Source organism: Diceros bicornis, chromosome 13, assembly GCF_020826845.1.
Source record: "Diceros bicornis minor isolate mBicDic1 chromosome 13, mDicBic1.mat.cur, whole genome shotgun sequence".
Lineage (NCBI taxonomy): Eukaryota > Metazoa > Chordata > Mammalia > Perissodactyla > Rhinocerotidae > Diceros > Diceros bicornis.
Window position 1 is genome coordinate 3,828,128 of NC_080752.1, and position 22,226 is coordinate 3,850,353.

Here is a 22,226-nt window from a genome sequence, read left to right on the forward strand (position 1 = left end):
CTGTACTCTAGGTGGTAAGTTTGTTTTTCATAAGGGTATGGATTAGCAATTCTGAAAGTAGTTGACACATTAGTAAATATATTGTAGCTAACTGGAGTTAAGTTTCTCACTGTTGGTGAAAGAAGTTACAAATAAGCAAAAGGAGAATGCTAGAATAAACTCTGTGGTGCTGGATTGGAGTTGGAATTCTCAGTATGAATCCATGTCTCTTTTAATATATCTATCCAGATAGACAGATTGATAGACTGATAGATCGATTGATAGATGTGTATACCTGAGTTTATATTCATACATACATTTCCAAGCTCTGCTGAGAGGGTCTAGAAGCAGTGACACCCTAGTATCAATGAGCACACCTAGCTCCTAGATCTTGGTTTCTAAATATCATTTTCCAATAAAAATAAGCAGGTTTTCTTGGAGAAATGGGTACTTCTAGGGCTGGAGATGGAAAATACAAGATAAGCCTGGAGCATCTTGTAGTGCCAGGAAGTCTGAAAGTGCTTTAAAAAAAAAACACAGAAAATGATGAGATGTGTCAAAAGCAATCAATCTGAAAGACTTCCCAATGGCTCAAGTTGGAAAACTGTGAGCAACAAAATAAATAATGGTAGCATTGGATTATTACCCAGAGAATAAAATAAATATCCATGAGTCTATACTGATATAAAAAAGATTAAATAAGAAAGAAAGAAAAAAGGGGGAAAAAAGAATGAAAGAAAGAGAGAAAGAGAGGAAGAAGGAAGGGAGAGGGAGGAGGGGAATCTTCCTCACAGAATTCCAAATAATAACCGCAGCTGGATAGCGTGAAATAGAAAATTGCCACTAGAACACCACAGTAATAATTACTGTGGGCAAGACTGACTGGTGAATGCAAAAACTGTGGGTGAAACTTAAAGAAGAAACAGTACATTTGCAGAACCTCAAAGCATCTACCTCCAAATACTTAACTTTTTTCTCTTAATTTATTTAAAAGTCCTATGACTATTTAAAGCAAAAATTATAACACTGTATTGTGGGATTTATAACATGAGTAGATGTAAAATTTATGAAAACAATAGCACAAAGGACAGACAGAGGTAAATGGAACTGTTCTGTAGCAAGGCTTCCATATTTTACATTGATTAAACTGGTGCACTATTAAGTCTAGGTAGGCTGTGATAAATTAAAGATGTATATTGTAATCTGGAACAACCACTAAAAAGTGCAAAATGTGTGTCACTTAAATGCTAATAAAGGAATCAAACAGCATACAAAAAGCTTTTGTACAAGAATGTTCACAGGAGATGACCTGCAAGTCCCCAGGAGGAAGACGAGCACACTGTAGGGCATCCACAGAGCAGAACACCCTAAGCCGTGCCAAGGAGCAAACGCTGACACACACATGCTGGGTGAGTCTCATCAACCTCGTGCCGAGGGAGGCAAGCTGGACAGAAAACAATACACGTGGGATGATTTCAGCCAAGATGAACCTATGGTGAAAAAACCAGAACAGAGGTTGCCTCAGGGGAAGGAAAAAATTGCCTGAGAATGAACAGGAAGGAGTTTTCTGGGGGTGTTGGAAACATTCTATTCTTAAAGGGGTGAAGGTTATATGGGCATGTTTATTTGCCAAAACTGTAGAATTGAGATTTGTGCCTTTCACTGTACATCTTACCTCCACACACACACAAAAGACTAAAAAAATGATAAAGTGAGGTGGGAATGGGATGGAGTGTGGATGAAACAAAAATGGCAGATGATTAGTAGTTGTTGAAGCTGGGTGATGGGCCTACTATGCTATTTTGTTTTTTTGTATATTGTTTAAAATTTTCTGGCATCCACAGAGCAGAATGCTCTCAGATATTGTTCTGTAATAAAACAGAAATTTTCTGTAATAAAACACTTGTATAAGAAGACAAACTTGATATACAGTGTTTTTTGGTAAGATATTGGTTACCTTTGAGGAGGAAGGAGGAAGAAAGGGATTGTCCAGGTCTGAGTGAAGCTGCTGCTAGTTCTTGGTCACACAAGTGTGTTCACTTTATAATAATTCTTTGAGGTTTACATGGATGACTTCTGCATATATTTCTGTACGCATGTTATACATCAATAAACATTTTAAATCCTGCATATTTGCACAAAGATCCTAACTCAATATCTCAGAATAACAGCAGGGTTTTGTTTTAAAGTGGAACACATTCACTCATGACATCATCAGATGGATTTTAATACTCCCAAGTATCTATTAATGCCCTCACCCTGTGTGGTCCCCTGGGTCTTTCCATTCTTGCTTTAATTTGGTAACTGGCATGGTTTTGAGATTTTATGATGTCATCTTTCTCCAGCAAGTTCCACTCCCACGATGATGCTCACCAAGGCCTCGACACCTAGCACAGTGCAGTGTTCACAGCATGCACTCAAGACCTGTGGGACTGGGTTGAATGAGGAACAAAACGAGGAGCACATGATGTTCGTAACTTATGTCTGGGTGCCATATCATGACTTAGGAAATTGGTAGGGTTTTTCGATAGATTTGCTATGTTTTCTAATTTTTCCTATTGAAAACAATGGGAAATAGGGTCTCAGAGACAGTCTGACATTTCAGGCACAGATTACTGACAATTATTAATGGCATATGACTTTCCCACCTCATCTTAGTTTTAAGTTTTTAACTCCTTACCTCGGAAATGACATAACTTTGCTTCTTCTAAATCTTGTAGTAATACTGATGCTCCAGAAAGTCGGGCCACGGATATTCTGCTGTTGTGCATCCTCTCTGCAAAGAAGTGGAGCTGTGCATCCACCAGTCTGAGAAGCATGTGGTGCTGTAGTATTTGGAGTCAGAGTAGCTAAATGGAAAAATGACTTCAGAGAATTATCACCATAACCCCCAACAGCAACAAATTATTTTGCTTAATTATTTTGTGATTCTGAGGTTATATTTAAAAAGGGATATTAAAACTGGTTGCCAAGGAGCCAGCCCTATAGTAGAGCAGAAATTGCATATTACCTTCCTACACAAACTTGCCTAACATAGTGGGAAAGAGCAACGAGAAGTTTTGGTGCTGTTGTCTGTGTTAACGAGGCCAAGAGGTCCACACTGGGATAAAGAAGTCCAGTGAACAAGCCTGTGTGCAGCGTCGGACAAGGGGCATGAGTGTGGTTACCCAAAGTGGCTTAGGGGTCACTTACCAGTGCATCTGAGTTTCCTGTCTGTACAATGCAGGAATTGGGGCTGTGCACTGTGATGTTTTCTCCTTTTTATGACATGTCTCAGGGCAGTCCTTCTAAGATGCCTGACCAAGGTATGGGCCCTTCAGGTGGGTGGGGTCCAAAAGGAGGATCTCTGCAGCGACCCTGACCACGGGGTCCAGAGGGAGGATCATGGCAGCCTGGAGGGATGCAGGGGATGGTAGGACCGGTGGCCTTGAAAAGGCAAATTCCAGGATCCCAGGCACCCAGTATTTCCATTTTAGATATTGAATTTACTTTTCAAATACTGACCAGGGTGCTTCCAATAGGGCTGCAAGCATCCTCAGCAACAGCTAGTCTGGTGAGCCCCACCCCTATCTGAGTACCGGGCTCAAGGGATGCAGTCCATCCTCACTGCGCATACTCTGGGGGGTGCACAGGGCATGAAGGGTGGGTGTGGGATAGAGAAGAGGCGGGGTAGAGAGTGGGGTCGAGAAGCAGAGGATTGGGGCCCAGGGACGGAGGGACGAGGCAGGAATTGGGGCCCCTAGCTGTGCATGCTGGGAGCTTTTGTCTCTTAACTGCTCCCAGCAGGCAGCCTGAAGGGCTGCAGGACTACAACTCCCAGGATGCTCTGGGCACAGGGCGGTGCCTAGCCCTAGGGGGAGGAACAGGGTGGTGTGTGTTTGGCTGAGGGCAAAACCGTCATTGGCTGCAGACACTTGTCCTGCACCTGCTCCACGTGGACTGAGCCCCGGAGGGATGTGATGGGACGAGAAGGACCAGGGAGTTAGGAGGGTGTGGAGGCTGCATGGGCAGCCTCTGGCCTGCAGCGTGCAACTGCTTTTGTCCAAAGTTGAAGCCAGACTCATCCCTCTTCCACACCGCCTCCCTCCGTGGCTTGATTCCTCCTCCCACCTGCATGCCTGTGGGTCTTTCCACAGCCTCCTACCTAGTCCAGGGCCAGGTGCTTCTCTAAAATGCTTATGGGAACTGGTTTGACATCCCAGAAACTTTCCACTTTGCATGTTGCCCTCTGCCTTCTCCAGCCAAAGTGCCAACATTTCATTAGCTTTTGGGAGAAATTCGCCCTTGTGGCCCCTCTTACAAGCACAACTTAAGAGCTTTGCAGGGTGGTAACATTGGCTGTTGCTTGCCTTTTTTGCAGATGTGGAAGTTGAGGCATCCTTGATGTTAATCACTGGTTTCCCCAGGATCCGCTAAGAGCAGAGGAGAACAAGCCAATTCCCAGGAAAGTATCTAGTAGGCCATTTTCACCAACCCATTCCAGTGCAGAGGCCTCTGAAACAGCATCCTTAAGATGAGAATAGCTTAAGCATTTTGCCCTTTAGATTGATCACCTAATCTCAGCTCAGGCCTGAGTGGCCAGTCTCTCAGAGACACAGGTGACGACTCTGATCCCTCAGGAAGAGACCGGTGGTCCACCTTTGGGAGACGGATGTGTAAGGTAGACAGCACTTGGGCAGCATTTGAAATTCGTCAGCTTCAACATCTCTGCTTTGGATTCCGGCAAAGTTCCCGGATAAACACGCCCAGGGATAGTCAGATGTACCGTATTCTTTAAAAATTGATTAGAATAGTGAAAGGAACAGAGCATAAAATAGCTTGCTTATTTGCAAAAGATGAAATGCAAGCAAGATCTTCTTGTCAATTTTTTTCTGTTTATTCTCTTGGCTATACTGTACACTTGAATGCAGAAATAAAAAATTTGAATGGCCAAAATCTCTTTTCCTGAGATTGGTAAATTAATTTAAAAGTTCTATTGAAACCTGTGGAGGAGTGGTTAGCAGCTTTCACGACTTATGTCCTCCCCAAAAATCTGGGCATTGATCTACATGAAAAAAAGTCCTTGTTTATATTACACATCCCAGTAGGTTACATTTCCGATTCCTGAATGTGGGATATTATCAAAATAACTGAAAAACCTGGTCATGGAAACTGGACCCTGTCACTTTGTCAAGAATTTGCCTCTTTATGAATAAATGACACATGAATTCTCTAACATTTTTGTAAAATGTTATTTTGTAAAATGGACGAGAAACTCTGTGGTGTCTCTGAATGTGGCAAGACAGGGAATTCTCATTAGACCGCATCCTCGGATTCTTCTCTCGTGTTCAATAGGCCCTGGTGATAGTGCGTGTGGTCAGGTGCAGCGCTGCTCCCCCAGCGCCCAGTGTTCCATCCTACTCTGGCCTGTGCATTTTTCAGGGGGTTCTGACAACACTCGTCCACAAGGGTTGGAAGGAGACATTGAAACATGAGGATATTCATCAACTTAAAACAAGAATTAATGGAGAGGAAAGTTTTGGGGTGTGTGTGCTCCGATGCACTGCTGTTGAGGTGTGGCTGCAGTGACCACTGTGCTCCCAGCGTCCCCACAATGGCTTTCTAAGAAGTTTGATCTCCTAGCGCAACCACAACAGCTGTTGACAGAGCTGGGAGCTCATCGTGGTTCAGTGTCTTCCATCAGATTTTGTGGCTCTTGCCCTCCTCTGCTTGCCCCTTTCCTATTCCTATCTGCTGTGTTGATTGCTTTGTAGTTGTTTCCTAAGAGCCACTGTGTGTAACTGTATTTCGCAGTGTCTTTAGGGACCCACCCTCACTACACGAGTCATTGTACAACATTGACTTATCCAGGTGTAGCCCGTGTTCGTCCTCTCCAGTGGAGCTGTGAAGAACCCTGCTTAGTCAGAGCTCCTCTCATTCTCATGCTGCTTATGAAGCTGGGCATCTCGTCTTTGGTCTCATTAACATTATTCTTTTCATCGATTATTCTGAAGTCAGATACAACTTTGTTAATAATGTGGACACTGGCTGTCACAGGCACTTTTATGTATCTTCCCCAACAGCTCTGTGAAGTAGACCTGTGATCCCCATTCTACAGGGGGGGGACACTGAGGCTCAGAGAGGTCGAGTAGCTTCCTTCACTTCACAAAATTTCTTGGTACATTTTGAATCTCCACTTGGAACTCCGCCTCTCACCCCATCCTGAGTCCATTATCTGCTTGATGGCAGTCACCTTGCATATACAGGCCCCGGGCAGGCAGTGGACTAGTTGGGCGTGGTCCTCCGGCTTATCCTGGGAAGGTTCTAGGTTTATTGCGAGAGCTGGAGCAGTGGACACTGACCATCACTCGCCTGGAAGGTTTGTTATGTAGAAATACTCCACTGACTTTTTGCGGGTGTCATGTCTTCTTTGTCTTCATTGCTCCCCTGGGCTTTCTCCTACAGTCCGTGCTGTGCAGTAACATACAGTACAGAGACTGGTGAACATAATACTGTTGCCCTGCACAAAATGGCCACATCACTCATTTTTCTAATTATGAAAGAAATACACCCTGTTAAAAATGTCAAATTACACAGATCTATAGAAAACGAAACCCTCCACTTTCATCCTCTTCCCTGAAAACTCACTGCTCTACTCAGAGGGAACTGTTGTTAACAAGGTGGGGTTTATTCTTCTGGACATTTCCTATGTATTTATAAACACACATAAAGTTTTTTAACATAAATTACATAACTACATCGTTTTGCAATTTGCTGTTTCCCAAACCATATATCATAGACGTTTCCCGTTATCAGTGCACATCATTCTAACTTACCATTTTAAATGTTTTAGAGGTATTCCAAAGAACAGGAATACCATAATCTGTTTACTTCTTCTTTGATAGAAATGGGATTACATCCAGTTTCACTATTGTACATAACGCTGCAGTAAGATCATTGTATGGAATTTATTGCACCGCTATTCAACTGCTCAGTTTGCTTTGTTTCCTTTTAGTGAGAGACTATGATATATTTTTAACATTTTTATGGGAATTATTTTATAGGGAAATTAATTTTATCACTGAATAAATACATTTATGGGGAAATTGGCCTTCAAGGTCATCCATCTCAGTATTCTGGAGAAAAATCTTGAAACTTAGAAGGTATTATGCTTGCTCCATCACATTCTAACGAGTCATGTTAACAATTTAAAGTTGAATGTTTGAATAGCCTCTACTCTCTCTGTTCAGAAGGATGACTTTTTCTTGTCTTGAAAACTTCTGACTCCAGGGGCTCTCAGTTGGACTTCAGAGAGGATAAGATATTGGTGTCGCATCTGTTTCTCTTCAGCTGTAGGCTGAATCTTCCAAAGATCATAGAATTGAGCATGGTCCAATCGATATATATGATTTGGGTCAAAAATTCAAAGTAATGAATCCAAGATAGGAATCTATAACTTTGGTTCTTAATAAAGAATTTCCTTTGAGGACCTGCCCAGTGGCACAAGCGGTTAAGCCCACACACTCCGCTGCAGCGGCCCGGGGTTTGCCGGTTCAGATCCCAGGCACACAGCGATGCACCGCTTCTTAAGCCATGCTGTAGCAGTGTCCCATATAAAGTAGAGGAGGATGGGCACGGATGTTAACCCAGAGCCGGTCTTCCTCAGCAAAAAAGTGGGGGATTGACATTGGATGTTAGCTCAGGACTGGTCCTTCTCACACACACACACAAAAAAACCACAGAATTTCCTTTGATATTCTTAAGTCTCTGTGATTACTAGTAAAAACTCACCTATGGGTGAAGAGATTTGGTTCTGCTGGCAATGTCTGGCTTGAACATCCATAGTTAAGCCTGCCACATCTGTAGGTAGATTAGACTTGACCTCTTGATGACCTCTGCCCTTGGTCTTTGACCGGGGAAAAATAAGAATTTTAAAAAGCTGCTGTTATTAGCACTCAATGCTAGAAATGCCCATTAAAGAGTGAGTTTCATTTGGTAAACCAAAGGGAATATAAGCAAAACAATGTCTTTAATATCTATAAAATTTCAAAAAATTCTCATTTTTTAAAATGTAACTCTGTTTTTGCCACAGTGAAAACTGTGTATATATAGGAATGAAATATTCCTCTGTTCATTTCTTAAGTTGTTTCCATTGACTTGGATTTATCCTCTAATCCGTATTCCAACTGTGAAAGAACGTCTTGGTCCTTGAAAGAAAAGAAGCCATTGAAATTTGATTTTCTTTTAGCTCGCCATCCTACAGGTTTGAGGAATAAATGATCATGTAATGATACAATGATTTTGAAATCTAATTGTAAATTAGAGAGGTGTAAGGGATGATTGAATGGTGTTTCATCCTCATGGTCAGGGGTATTGTACACATGGACATGTAAACACGATTCAGAAAGCTGCTTCAGCCCCGTGACATCCCTGAGAACCACAGTTCAGGGAGGATCTAGGCACACAGCCATCTGCCTCGATCTCCTGGGTTACATGTAGATCCAGCTGTCTTGAAAGTGGCTTTAGAGCAGCTATCTATTTCTCCCCTTCCTTCTCTCCAGCTTATCTCAAAAAGTCTTGACTATCATATTTTAAAGTAAGACCAATTATAGTTATTTATATGAGCTTCTTGATCATTATTGCAGAGTAATAATCAGGCATACCATTAAATATCATTTAATTGATCTAATTAAATTTGTTGTACCTTATAATTGATTAGAACACTAAGTTTAGTTTAGAGTTTCATATTCACCAAATCTGTTAATCTACTTACAATTGCCATGTGCCTCACTCCTCTTAGAAGTGTATCTTTGGCCCATCACAAGATTTTAATGAATGAAATCATCATAAATTAAGATAATGTACTGTCTTTTGGATGATAGGGAGGCAGATGGGTCCATTTTGGAAATATGCCCATCTGTCTTTGCTCCCCATGGGAAGTTTCTGGTCACTAGGTCTCCAGGTGGCTTGCACAAGCCATAGGTCTGTAATAGCTTGGTGCCTCTCCTTCTAATTGGGGTAGAAATAAAAGAGGTCAGAGAGCCTTATTAAAGTTTTGGTTGCATGAAGTCTTCTATGAAGACCATCCATGCATATTGTTCTGGGTAACTCTCTGTTCCTAGGACTACTAGTTACTTAAAGCGCTTGTCAGGAACTGTGAAAGGCCTGATATTTTACCTTACCTGCAAGTTAATAAGTCAGCCTACTATGGTCTTATAGATCTTGGCAAAAGACATGAGACCCATGGGTCAGAGACAAAGGACTTAATGTCACAGCAATAGCAGTGGCCAGAGTATCAGCATTTGCACCGGTTCACTAAATCCCACTTCTTACAGGGTGATACACAGTGTGCCGGGTGACATGCAGAGGGTTGCAAGAACTCAGAGCTTAAGGAACTCAAATCTTTGATAATGGGCAGGAAGTCTGCTGACCTTTGCCCCAGAGAGGGGTGTTATTTCTATTATACTGGGCAGTAAGCAAGCCTGCCCTTTGCTCCAGAGGAGGTCACTATTTCTGTCTTCCAAGGCTGACAGCTCTACACACATCCTTGAAAAGATAACCTGGTTTTACTGGCTTTCAAAGATAAGCTTGAATGAGAATCAATCATCATTCAGTTCTTCTGTTTCCTTTATTGAGTGTGCAAATATGCTCTTTTCTCTGTAAAGTTCACTAACTTTATTCATACATAAGGGATGCTTTTGGTTTTATTTATTAAGTTGAAATTTTCTTATTAGAGCAAATGATGAAACTATTATGGGTTGGATCTGAAAGTATGCTTTTCCAAGAAAAGGTGAATGATCAGTGCTCAAAGAACTTTGCCACAAGGAGCTCATAGCAACTTAAATGATTTTAATTTGATTACTGTTTTGTACAACTTTCTTCCATCTTACTTCATCCTCTCTGCTTCCAGTAACTCTCATATGGGAATGGGGCAGTTTCAGGGATTCACTGAACTCATTTACAATATTCAAATGGTTTTCTCTGTTATATTGTCTTTATTGAGGTAATGTTGACATACAACATTATATTAGTTTCAGGGGTACAACATAATGATTCATTGTTTGTATATATGTTGAAATGATCACCACAATAAGTCCAGTTAACATCCATCCCCATACATAGTTACAAATTTTTTTCTCTTGTGATGAGGACACGGTGTATTTCAAGGTGCAGAGGAATCAACGATTATGGCTTACTTTTCCATATACAGCTTGATGGATTTGGACCTAAGTATACACCCTTGAGACTGTCACCACCATCAAGGCCACAAACATATCCATCACCTCCCAAAGTTTTCTCTCAACTCCTTTTGTACTATTATTCTGTGGTAAGAACTCTTAATATCTACTCTATTAGCAAATGTGACGTATGCAATACAGTCTTGTCAGCTGTAGGCACTATGCTTGTCCTACATCTCCAGAACTTATTTATCTTGATAACAGAAATTTTGTATCCTTTGGCCATCAGCTCCTTATTTATCCATCCCCCCAGCCCCTGGTAACCACCATTCTAACCTCTGCTTGTATGAGTTTGACTATTTTAGATTCCACATATAAGTGAGTATTCGCCTTTCTCTGTCTGCCTTATTTCACTTAGCATAATGTCTTCCAGGTCCATCCATGTTGTCAAAAATGGCAGAAATTCCTTCTTTTTTCAAGGTTGATTAATATTGCATTTCTTTTTCCATTCATCCATCAGTGACATTTAGGTTACTTCCGTGTCTTGGCTATTGTGAATTAGCTGCAATGAACATTAGAGAGCAGGTATCTCGTTGAGACCCTGATTTCAATTCCTGTGGGTATATACTAGAAGTGGGATTGCTGCATCATATGTTAGTTTTCATTTTTGGAGGAAGCTCACTGTTTGCCATAATGGCTGTACTAATTTACATTCCCACAAGGGTTGCTTTTCTCCACATCCTCACCAACATTTGCCATCTTTAGTTTTTTTGATAATCACCATCTTAAAAGGTGTGAAGTGATAGCTCATTGTGGTTTTGATTTGCATTCCCTGATTAGTGATGCTGAACACCTTTTCATACACCTATTGGTCCCTTGTATGTCTTCACTGGAAAAAGTCTATTCTGGTCCATTGCCCATTTTTTAATTGATTTTTCTTTTTGTTATTGACCCAACACAAAAAAAGAGAACAAAATTTTCAGGCATTATGGGTGCTTCCCAGTTGATGCAGATGGTTTTGTTTTTACAATGGTACCAAAAGATAATGTTTCATGTTTTTTCTTCAGTTTGTTATAAGACCAGCAGTAGCTACTGCATGGCAGATAATTGGGAACGTCTTGGTTTGGAGGTTTACAACATAAATGAGTGGTAAGGAATTTTTTATTATTCCAAGGAAAGTATTGAGATCATAGTCCATGGAATCCAGGATTGATAGGTGTAGGAGGAACTTAAGGTGGGGATCGGTGATCTGGCATTACTTCTGATCTTGAGGGACAGGTATCTACTGTATGAGTGTTTGAATAAAAGTATTAGAGATCAGGAATTTGTGATGGGTGAATACGTTTTCTGAATTATTTACTTTTGACCATAACCGTTTGGATTATGTGAACATCTGGGATATGGGAGTAAGTCGTTAACAGGGGGTGGTTGATAATGTCGCTATTGATTTAACTTCTATGAACACCAAGTGGTCAATGGATTAAGCAAATGAGTAGTCAGAAAACACAGAAATGGTAGGATTTGGGATTTAGTAAAGGTTTGGGGACCGACTGCCCTGAGAGGGAGTGTCAGGACTTGTGCGGTTTAGAGTGACAAGGACAAGAATATAATAGAAACACACTCAAACAAGGAGGGGTGTTAACAGGATGGGGGAGGAGAAATGATCTGGAGTAGCCTTAAATTTTGACCTTGAGCTTTCTGTTCTTGATGCAACTTTGCCTGATGACATCCCAGGACACAAGTCAGATCTATCCCTGGAGGACAGAGGGAGGGTGGAAGTACAAAACAACCAGGATAATTGTCCTAAAAAGTCAGGGTTCCTTTGTCATTTGACCCAATTTCATGATTTATTTTTGTAAGGTAAGAAGAAAAGAAGGATGATAGTTACGTCTTCACAGAGGAAGCAGTGTAACTGTGGGAACCAGTCCAAACCAAAGCCTGGTTTAAGCATCTTCAACCCTTTGAGGATGTCCAGTGACATATTCAAGAGGCCGGATACTAGAATCCCATCCCATTCTGGCTGTGACGGGTCTCTGGGAGGACACTTTGGACCAGCCTCACCAGGTCTGCTGGCCCGAGAGACCGCAAGGACTCCAGGCCTGCAGCAATGCAGGAAAACTGGTAAGTCCTTTGAATCTTGCCAAAGCGTTGCAAAAACTTGCACCTAGTCACACAGGTGAATCCCTGCCAGGTGTGTTCGCAGGTAGTCTGCACTCCAGGTTCCATGCCCACTCCTGCCGGTCTTCAGATTTGGCAGAGATGATTCCAGGAGCTGATCTGGGCATTCCACAGTTCCACTGCCAACAATTTCTGGCGACTGAGGAAGGTATCAGGAAGGAGGAAAGGGCAGTGAAGAGCACAGGAGAGAGACTGGTGGTAGCACTGATGGCGGACAGACTTGCTAGTGAGGCAGAGAAAGTGAGGGGCCAAGAAGGACGTCCTGACAGCAGATGAAATGGAGCAGGCACCTCAGTGAGGTCTCTTGGCAGCGTCCCTAATGTTTCCTTGCTTTGAGCTCTTGAAACTTTAAAACATACCAATACGTTTCTTTTATTAAACTCTGCTGCGTGAAATAGAAAATATAGACAGTGGTTTCTTTCTGAGGTGAGAGGTTGAGTTTCAGGTGAGGAGAGAAAGATCTTCTTTTTTCATGCTGTTCTCTCATTTTCCTTTACTATGCACATTATTTATTTTTACTTTCAAGTCAGCAGAGAGTTATCAACGTCACGGGATGATTCAGTTTTTCCCCACAGTCACAGTAAAACCTACTTAAAGTGGATTATTCTTTTTGTGTAATATTCCAATAGATTCCAAAATATTTCAAAAGCACTTCGATGTCTATGTTCTCAAATTAGATATTTACTTCTAAGTCTCCATTTTTATGTTCTTTGTTGCATGCTACTTCAGAGTTGCATCTAAGGAAATACCAGATTTCCCTCAGTTTTTTAGATCCATATGTGTTGGAAATTTGATTCATGTAGATGGACACGGCAGTTGGGGGATCGTGCTATTATCAAAAGAGGCCTTTTCAGCATCAGTAATCTGACAAGAACCCACTGCTTGTTGGGATTCAATTGTCTATTTAGGGGATCAATCTTTCACTGTTGGCACTTCTCTTTCTCTTTGGAGGGAAAGTATGGCCTTCCCAGTTTTTTCATTACCAAACCACTTTCCTGGGTGGTTATGCTGTGTCAGGAAGGGCCTGGGATGCCGGGAACCAGAATTCATCCTCAGCTTCTGGCTGTCCTGAGAAGGCTTCCCTGACAGAGTCCAGCCTGTGTGTCTGGATGACACTTGCAGCCATCAGAAAGGAGGCGATAACTCACAAGTGCCAAGCGATTCATCTGGCCCTCGTCTTACAGGGTGTTCCCAAGGGAAGAGCTTCAAAATGCCACTTAGTAACCCTTTGAAAGCTTCTAGTCATGTGGTGGGTTCTCGGTGTGAGCTCAGAGCAGTGTCTATTCACCACCAGATGGGGAGCATTTCAGTATTTTAATTGGTAAGGCTGTGTTCATGTACGTCCATGGATCATCAGTTCCGTGGCTTTCCCTGCTGGAGCCCCCCACAACCCCGTCATACCTGATCTTTCAAAGCTCCAAACAGGGTTCACACCCCAGCAGGTGGTTGTAATGTAACCACAACACAAGACTGGGGAAAAAATCACAGACACCCAGGGTTGACACACTTTAAGGGCTTGGGCCCAGTTGCCCCATTTGGACGAGTTTGGAACACCAACACTGAATGTGTAAACTTGAGGATTGTCCAAGACCATGGACCTCAGAAGAACACGGGCTCAGAAGTCACCTTGGACAGCAAGGGACAATGTGGGGTCACTGACTGGCCAGGATTATGGTCCCTTATCCTGGCAAAGTAGAGCTCACTCGGGATCCATCAGGCCAAGTCAGGGAGGAGGTTTGGGGCTTTCTAGGGAAATTCTGTCCTAAAGGGAATTGCATAAGGAAGGCAGGGGTGCTGAAAATCCTAGTTCACAGGGAGCAGTAATGTTTATGTAACAAGGCCCAGCTGTAGCCTTAAAAGCTGCATCACAAATCTTTCCTCCTGGATACAAATCAAGCAGGAAAAGGAATTCAGGGTCCTGGACAAGGATTCCAGCAGGATTCAAATCTAGGTCAGAGGTGAACATGGAGCCCCTAGAGGGCCCTCAGGAGGGAAAGTCCTGCCTGCCTTTAGTCCATCTGCAAATGAACTTCCGCGGGTCTTGTCCTCTCAACGTGCACATTTTGATCTTTTTCCATTGTTTTCTCCACTTAGAGCTGATATATTCCCAGAGATTGAACTAGAAAACAAGTTCCTAAAATTTGGTCAAAAGAAACCTCAAGAAGAGAAGCAGAAAACATTCCCTCTTCCTCCAGAATTAGGAAGGCAGCCCCTGCCTGTGGCATGACATGGTCCTGCGTAGTGCTGTTTTAAAGTCACCCACATTTCAGTGGTTTTTTTCTCTGCCTGTGAAAGTACCTTCAACCTTTAAATCTCAGGAGAAGGGGTGGTGGGCTGTGCCTGCACCTGGAGGAGCTGAATGATACTGAAATGAACTGGTCCTCGGTGTTAGGGGGACTTGGGATTGTCCCCACTAGCCAGAGAAGGGGCTGGCCCTTCTCCCTTCTCCCACATACAATAAGCTGATGACCCGGAAGAGTTCTTGATTCAAAGAGAAATGTGAGATTCTGTGTCTCCCTCACATGCCTACAGAAAGTGACAGAACCACACCACAAGTTCCAGGCTGTAAAGGGAACAGGACTTTAATATAATATTCAAACATGGCATTTATTATTTACAACAAATAACTACTGTCCCTCCCCAATGGGTTCATAGATGCTGGGGGATGTCAGGGAGCTGAGATGGGGTCGTCCTCTCTCTCTTGGGCTTCAGGGGACTCCAGGAATCAGCTTACAATGCTCCCCTTCCTGTCAGGTGGGAGGAGCTGGCCCGGTGCATCGCAAGCTTCCCAGCTGTGTCCTGGCTACTGAGGATGAGGCTGTGATCGGCCACTGGTATGGGGCTCGGTATTGGGGCCTGGGGGCTGAGTAGAAGTGTCGGGTTATCTTGGGGGGCCTCCCTCAGAATCATGGCCACCCACCCTGTCCCCACTGCACTGGGTGCTGCAGACCTTGTGCTCAGTGCTGTTAGCCACCAGTACCTCACTTGTCCCTGCCACGGGAGAAATCGTTTACTATCACCTATTTCACAGAGGAGGACACGGAGTCTCAGGAAGCTGAAGAGAGTCACCCCAGTCACAGGACTGCTCAGTAGTGGAGGTGGGATCCCAGTGCCAGCTATCGGACTCCCCAAGGACACGCTTAGCTCAAAGCTTTACTGAACTCCTAGGAGTCAGTCACCCCAGCCCAGACACTCACTCACCCCTGAACTTGATGATGGCGGGCTCTTCTTGGCCTTGAATATTCTGCTGGCCAACTAGATCTGGGGATCCAGCAGGCAGGACAGGCTGTAGCTACAGGGCAGAGAGGCACCTCTGAGCCTACCAGGAGCCACACCTCAGGTGTCCCCCCACTGCCTTCCCAGCAGCTGGAGTCTGGGTGTCCCAGAGTTCGCCAAGCAATAAGGCCTGGGGCTGAGCAGGGGGCCATGGAGACAGGCTCTCTGGACTGGCCAACATGGAGAGTCCACCCCTGCCCTCACTCAACTCCTGCACAGCCTCAACTATCATTCTCGTTGAGCAGCTCCATGTCCTGGAATCAGGCCCCAAATCACTCCTCCAGCTCTGGTTGTAATTCTTTGCAACCACTGGGAGCAGCAGCATCTCCCTCATGACTCAGTATTCCTGGGACCAGAGGGAAGGAGAGGATGCACACAGGGCCTGGGTGGGGGATGCTGCAGGGGCCTTGTGGGGGGTGAGGGGTGGGGCAGGGGACCAGTCCTGGCAACGCTCCGTCCCACCAGTTCTATCCAGGCTCTACCTGTTCTCAGAATGGGAATAATCAGCCCCTCCTCCAAGAAGTTATCCTTGATGCCATCCTCCCCTCAACCAACCCGCCAATTGGATGGGTCTCCCACTTCTCTGTTATCGAAGTCTTCCACTCAATGTAAGATACAGGGGGTGGAACCAGGGACTTTTCTGCCCAGAGGGTCTCTGATTTCCACCTCCTTCCCCTCCCCTGCAGGGAGTGCCACAGCTGCTCACCTCAGTCCCTTTCTTAAGGTTGATCTCATTCCCCTGGAAGGTGGAGAGCCAGAGTCCATCAGACAGAATGCCATAAACTGACTAGCCCCTTATGTCCACCCCTTCTCATGGTGCACGACTGCCAGGTCCCCAGAGGGGGCGGAGCATGCAGAGAAAACAGGACTTGGACCTAGGCCGGGCTCTGTGCTCCAGAGAAGGAGGACATGGGGGGAGGCTGAGGGACCTGGCAGCACAACCCTCTCTGATGACAGACTTGGAGGCTGAGGCCTCAGGCAGAGGGGACTGCTCAGCAACTTATGTGCTGCCTGACTTGGGGGGGGGCCGACCCCTCTCTCCCTCCATGGGGAGCATGGGAGTTAGAGGCTGAGTCCAGCTCAGATAAAACCTCACGCGGCTGTGCCATCAGGCAGCTCTGAGTTTCCCCAGCCTGGGGAACCGGAATGGGTGTCTCAGGTGGAGCCTCTGTTCACTCATCTCTAAGATGGGCCTGATGCCCCAGCTCCCAGGGGCCACTGCGAGGCTCCCAGGAGAGATGTGTCAAGTGCTGAGAGCTCGGAGCACATTTCGGGGGCTCCCGCATCCCAAGGTTCAGGATCGTGGTCCTTCCTGCCTGGCCTCAGGTTCACCCACCTCGAGATAATCACCCATCGCCAGACACAGCATAAGCAGGTCACCAAGGAAAGTGCCAAGATAGGGGACGACACCTTGTGACATTGGGGTGCGGGTGGGATGAGCCCTTGCTCTCAAGTCGACCCCCTGCAGACCCTCCCCTGAAAAGTCCACAGCCACAGCCTCCTGGCCCACCCCAGGGTTCCCACGGGGAACAGCCTAGGACCCTTACTAGCCTCCCCTCAATTCCTCCTTGCTTCACACCCCAAGAACACCACACTCCTCCTCCTCCTCTCCCAGGGCAGGCTTCTAGCAAATCACAGGGTATGCGGTCCCTGTCCCTCCCCACAACAAACCCATCCTGCACCAGCTCTTCCAGGCCATCCCGGTCACTTCTACTGGGGGATTCGGACACTGTGGCACCAAGAGAAAGGGCCCTCCTCTCTTGATTTGAGGCCTCCAGCTGGGAACGCAGAGCCCCTCCCCCACAGGCACACTCACCTGCTGCTGCTGCTGCTCCTTCTCCTGCACCCTCTGGGGGTTGATTTCCGGGGGGCAAACGTGGAAGGCCCCTCCTGTCAGGGTCGAGGACAGTGTCAGTGAGGCCATAGTCCCCTCACTGCATTTCTCTCCAGCACCACTCGCCTCCGACACTGGACATCTGACTCGAGTCAACTGGTACCAATGCCACTCCACCCTCCAAGGTCTTGTGATTCCAGAACAAGCCCAGTTTCAACTCTCTGAGTGTAAGCTTGGGCTTGCGTCCTGGACTCCCTGAGCCTGTTTCCTCATCTGGAAAGTGTGAGAACTCCAGCTACTTCACAGGTTCTCCTGAGGACTCACTGTCGCATGACTGTCATCGCTGTTCTTGCCCTCACCCCTCCAGGGAGCAGGCAGAAAGCTCCCACATTCCTTTCCTCCCTCTTACCTCATCACCCCCATGTGAGGCCTGCACCACACGATCACCATCCTTCCATTTCCCTGATGGGGAGACAGAGGCCCAAACAGGGGCAGTGAGTTGCTCAGGGGCCACAGAGGAGAGGCCACTTGGCCCTCCCAGCCAGAGACCCTGTTCCAACATCCTCACCTAACCCCCAGCCCCACCACTGACAATAGTCCTGACCCCCGAGCTCTCGAAGCTTGGTCGTGGGCCGAGGCGTGGATGGAGAGGATGTGGTGTCTTGGGAGTCTGGTTGAATGGCTCCTGCCTGCCCCAGTCTCGTGGAGTGTCTGGCCCCCAGGCTGGGACAGAGGCAATGCCAAACCCTTCTCCTCCCCCAAGGAACCACTCAGGATATTCCCCTGCACTGAACTCTTTCTTTATCCACTCAGAAACTGGACCCCCAAGGTGCCACCTCTGATCAACAGGGAAGGGGTGAGAGGACATTTTGCTTCCCTGTTTACATGAAGCTCCTAACTTCCTTTCAGCAGGATCCACTAAGAATCTATCAGTTGCCTAGGCGCTACTCATAAGCCACCTGGGGTATATGTCATTGCCAACCAGGCATTCAGGTGAGACTCCGTTGTTGACTCGAATGACTGTTCTAGGCGTCCAGGGGGGGTCCCAGAACGCACACATATCTGTCTCTGGTCCAGCTGTTCAGATCCAAGGATGAGCATCTTGTTTGTCCACCTGGGCCAGGGGAATTCTCTGCTGTGCCCGTCCCTGGGGTAGGCAGTGTGCTCTCCCCTTGGAGACATGGTGAAGATAGAAGGAGCAGCAGGGGCCTGGCTTCCTGAGGACAGGTTTAGGCTGAGGGATAAACCCACCCAACCACCCAACAGTCTGGGAGAAGCTACATTCAGCAGGACGGAAGTGCATGGAAGCCAGAAATCTGCTGATGGCGCCAGCTCGGCAACTCGCCCTGGAACAGCACAGCCAACACCACTGTGTCCCATGACCAGGGCCTCCTGCCCACAAACGGCACCCCACCTGCCCATGGGCCAAACAGATCCCTAAGCTTGTTAACCTGGACAAGATAGATGGGAACGTTTCAGAGAAAGTTCAAGTGAGAAACTATCAAAACCACAGCTTGCCCAGTCCCCCTCCCCCCGTGGCACTTCCTCTCTTTCCAGACCCCCAGCCTCCACTCTACCTTGGTCATCAGTTCTCTGCTCAAGGACTCGTCTTGGCTATAGTGCTCCTTAAGTTTTTCAGAGCGCTCCCTGAGGAGAGGAGAAAGAGGGAAGGATAAATTTAGGGATAATATGAGGGGTCTGAGTGCAAATCTTTTTCTTTGACAACCTGAGAGATTCAAACTGCCTGGAGGAGTGCTCTCACTGGGCTCCTCTGAGGGCTAAGGTCTTGTGAGACTGGGAGGGGGCTCTCCTGTTGGTCACTGGGGTCTCCATTCCCCCGCTATACAGAGCAGCTCTCTTTTGACCACTTTCAGTTTCAACTGGGCATAGAGTTCTGTTGCTATAAACACTTGAAAATCTCCAATGTGGCTCAACCCAGTACCTGGCATTTAGAGAAACCGAATCCTGAAGCAGAATTGGTGCACTAAGGACACCAGGAGACTTAGAGACACACCGCTGAGGCCCAGGCCCTGTTCCAAGCATTTGCTGCCACCCAGGAGTTCCCAGCTGACTGAGGGGCCAATGGCAGACATACGGGAGATCCCCCATCCACCCTGGTCCTCCTATGGAGAGAGGCCTACCCACCAGGAAACTTCCCCCATGTGTTCTTCAGGTGGCATATGGATGTTTTCTGCAGAACAGAGATGACAGTGCAGGGCGAGGAGAAGTTCTTCAGGATCTTGCACTCCTGGGGAAGGGAAGAGAATGAGCTGTGAGGTGGGGTACTGGAGCCCTGCTTGCTCTAGCTTCAGTCCCCTTCTATTTAAATCTCCTCTCCTGGATGAGACAGATGCTCAGGGAGCCCCAGAAGGGCACATTTAGGACCCAAAGAGTAACACTCACAAGGAGGAGGATTTTAGCTCAACCCAGGGAGGGAGCCAGGTAGGAAGTGAGCATCCCCGCACTGGGACCTGGAGTCAAGGTCAGCATTCCCCTGGCAAGAAGGGCCTAGGGACTTGCAGGGGCTTAGACCACACACTGCAATCCTGGGATCTGATAAAGGTGGAGGCAGTTCCCAAGGCTCCAGAAAGGGGCTCCACTGGGCCTCCCACAGCACACCTGGGCCACCTGGATCCAGCGCTCCACCACCCTCACCCTGTCCTGGGCCATCATGCTCGGGTCCCCGAGGCAGGTGGTGACGACGAGGCTGGCCACCCTTCTGAAGTGGTCGATGGTGGCCCGGACGGTGTGTGCCAGGTGCTCATTGCTGGGCTTGTTCCTCTTGCCCCAGGTGGAGCCCAGGCACTGAGAGGGCACCACCTTCCGGAAGAGCTCCTGGGGAACAGGGGGAGTGTCACCCAACATTGCCACACCCCAGCTCTGTGTCCACATCCCCAAAAGTCCCACACAGGGGTCACAGTTTAGAGCTGGAGCTCAGGAAGCTCATGATGTGGCCTGAGCCTTGTGAGAGTCCCTGGCTTTTCTTCTCTGTCCACTGAGGGTACCCAGAGGATGACCCAGGACCCAATACTGGCAGGGAAGGGAGAGGGACATTTGCATCCAGCCCGTCCTGGCTAACTCCAAGCTCCAGATGGTGGCTCACCTCGGCTCATCCCAAGGGGGCATCTTCCAACACACTGATCCCCCTCTGGTCACACTCCCCGTTCTGATGCACATTCTCCCCTGGCAGCTACAACCACGGGCCTTGTCTGTCTCCCTTGTAGTGGAGTACACATCAGGTGTCTAATAAGTCCTGAGGCTGTTGAGCTTCCTGAGCAGACGGTTGGGCCACCAGGGACCTGGCTGCATACAGTGAGTTCCCCTCCACTACTGATGTGCCAGGCCCTGCTCACCCTTCCTTCTCTTCAAGGAGCCGGCATAGCCACTCTGTGCAGCAGGTCCTGTTAGTGTCCACCTCTACGCTCTGCAGGTGGAAAGCAAAGGCTTAGGGGTTCAGAAAGTTGCCCAGGTCGTATGGTTGGTAAGGGGTGGAGCCAGGATTCGGGCCCAGATCATAGGAGACTGGATGAGGTCTGGGGCAACGATGGCAGAGGGAAGGCCTACCCCACCCCACCCTCAGAGCCCAGCTGCTCACTGCATCCATCACGATCAACTGCTCCACCACCAGCTTAGGAGGGAAGGCCGTAGGTTGGGCTTCTTCTCACACTTCTTAGCCACAGGTGGAGACGGACTTCCCACTAGAAATGATGGTCCAGGTGACTCCAACTTAGCAGCTCCCACTCCTGCTGGAGCCCATGTTGGCCCTTGCTCCACCTCCAACACTGCTGGTAGAGGGGACACTGGCTCCAGTGCTAGAGGGTGTGGTGTCAACGGAGCTGGAGCCAGCTCTACCTCCACCAGTGCCCACAGCTCTGCTTCTGCTGCTGGCTGAAACTCTGGAGCTGACTCTGGAGCGGGATAAAGAGAAAGGTTCACTCACATAGCTGACTTTCCATGTGTCCTTCTAAATACAGGAAAGATCCCACTTCTCTTCCAGGAATAGCCAGCCTGCAGTCCCCTTTAGCCTCTGGCTCTGCCTCAGTGGCCTCCTAAACTCACAACAGACAAGGGAAATAGGGTCAAGGGAGCACAGCTCTGAACCAGACAAGGTTACCTGCATGTACGTCCCCTTTAGCTTGAAAAAGAGACAGCCCCTGACTGGTCCCACCCTAGTTCTGGTCCAACCCCATCATCTCAAGGTCCTGAGTGTGGAGGCCCTCTGCTCCTGCTGTCATCTCAGAGCAGCACTGGATGGTGTGGGTGGCCTCATGTACCTGCTCCTTGTCTAGTGAGTTGGTGGAGTTGAAACCATTGGGCAGCTACTCGACGACCTCCTGAGTGGAGTTCTGCAAAGACTGCCTGGGAGCTGGGCCAGAGGGAATCAGGGGTGGCCTGCACACTGCCACTGAGGCCAACCCCCAAGAGAAAGTCTGCTCCTCAGTTCAGGCACAGAGGGCATCCTGGCAAAGATCTTTGGTCAGGGAGGGAAGGAAATGAAACCTCTAGGGCTCAATAATATATGAGTAGAGGAGCTCACCTTCTCATGCTGTCAGCCATGATCTGGGGTATGAACGTGACAGACCCACCAGGTTTCCGACACCTAACAACAAGCTCCTGCTTAGGAATGGCCTGTCCCACATACCCTGCCTTCCCCACTCCACACAGACACACAAACACACACACACACACTATGAGGGGCCTGGAGTGTGGGGTTGATCAGATGGGATCACCGTTGTGTCCTGGCCTGCACTAGCCTTTCCTGGGCTCCCCCATGTTACCCTTCACTGCCTCCTGTCAGACAC

The 22,226-nt window shown here is 47.1% G+C and overlaps 1 protein-coding gene across 1 annotated transcript; it reads right to left on the bottom strand.

Annotated features, from left to right (window-relative positions):
* Positions 1-5,335: 5,335 nt before the first annotated feature.
* LOC131413230 (ral guanine nucleotide dissociation stimulator-like) lies at positions 5,336-20,258 on the bottom strand. The gene is made up of 6 exons (XM_058553847.1): positions 20,080-20,258; positions 19,570-19,672; positions 17,407-17,480; positions 15,516-15,606; positions 15,122-15,177; positions 5,336-5,347 (listed from the first exon to the last, which is right to left on the bottom strand). Exons 1-6 carry the CDS (start codon positions 20,095-20,097, stop codon positions 5,336-5,338), a joined length of 354 nt encoding a protein of 117 aa, XP_058409830.1. The 5' UTR covers positions 20,098-20,258.
* Between the last annotated feature and the right edge of the window lie 1,968 nt (positions 20,259-22,226).

What these genes read in the sequence shown, in the direction of transcription:
- LOC131413230 (XM_058553847.1), bottom strand. An exon ending in AGGAGCAGCAGCAGCAGCAG is followed by an intron (nt 15,607 to 17,406) that starts GTGAGTGTGCCT and finishes TCTGCCCTGTAG; the next exon opens with CTACAGCCTGTCCTGCCTGC. An exon ending in CGCCATCATCAAGTTCAGGG is followed by an intron (nt 15,178 to 15,515) that starts GTGAGTGAGTGT and finishes ACTTCTACTCAG; the next exon opens with CCCCCAGGCCCCAATACCGA.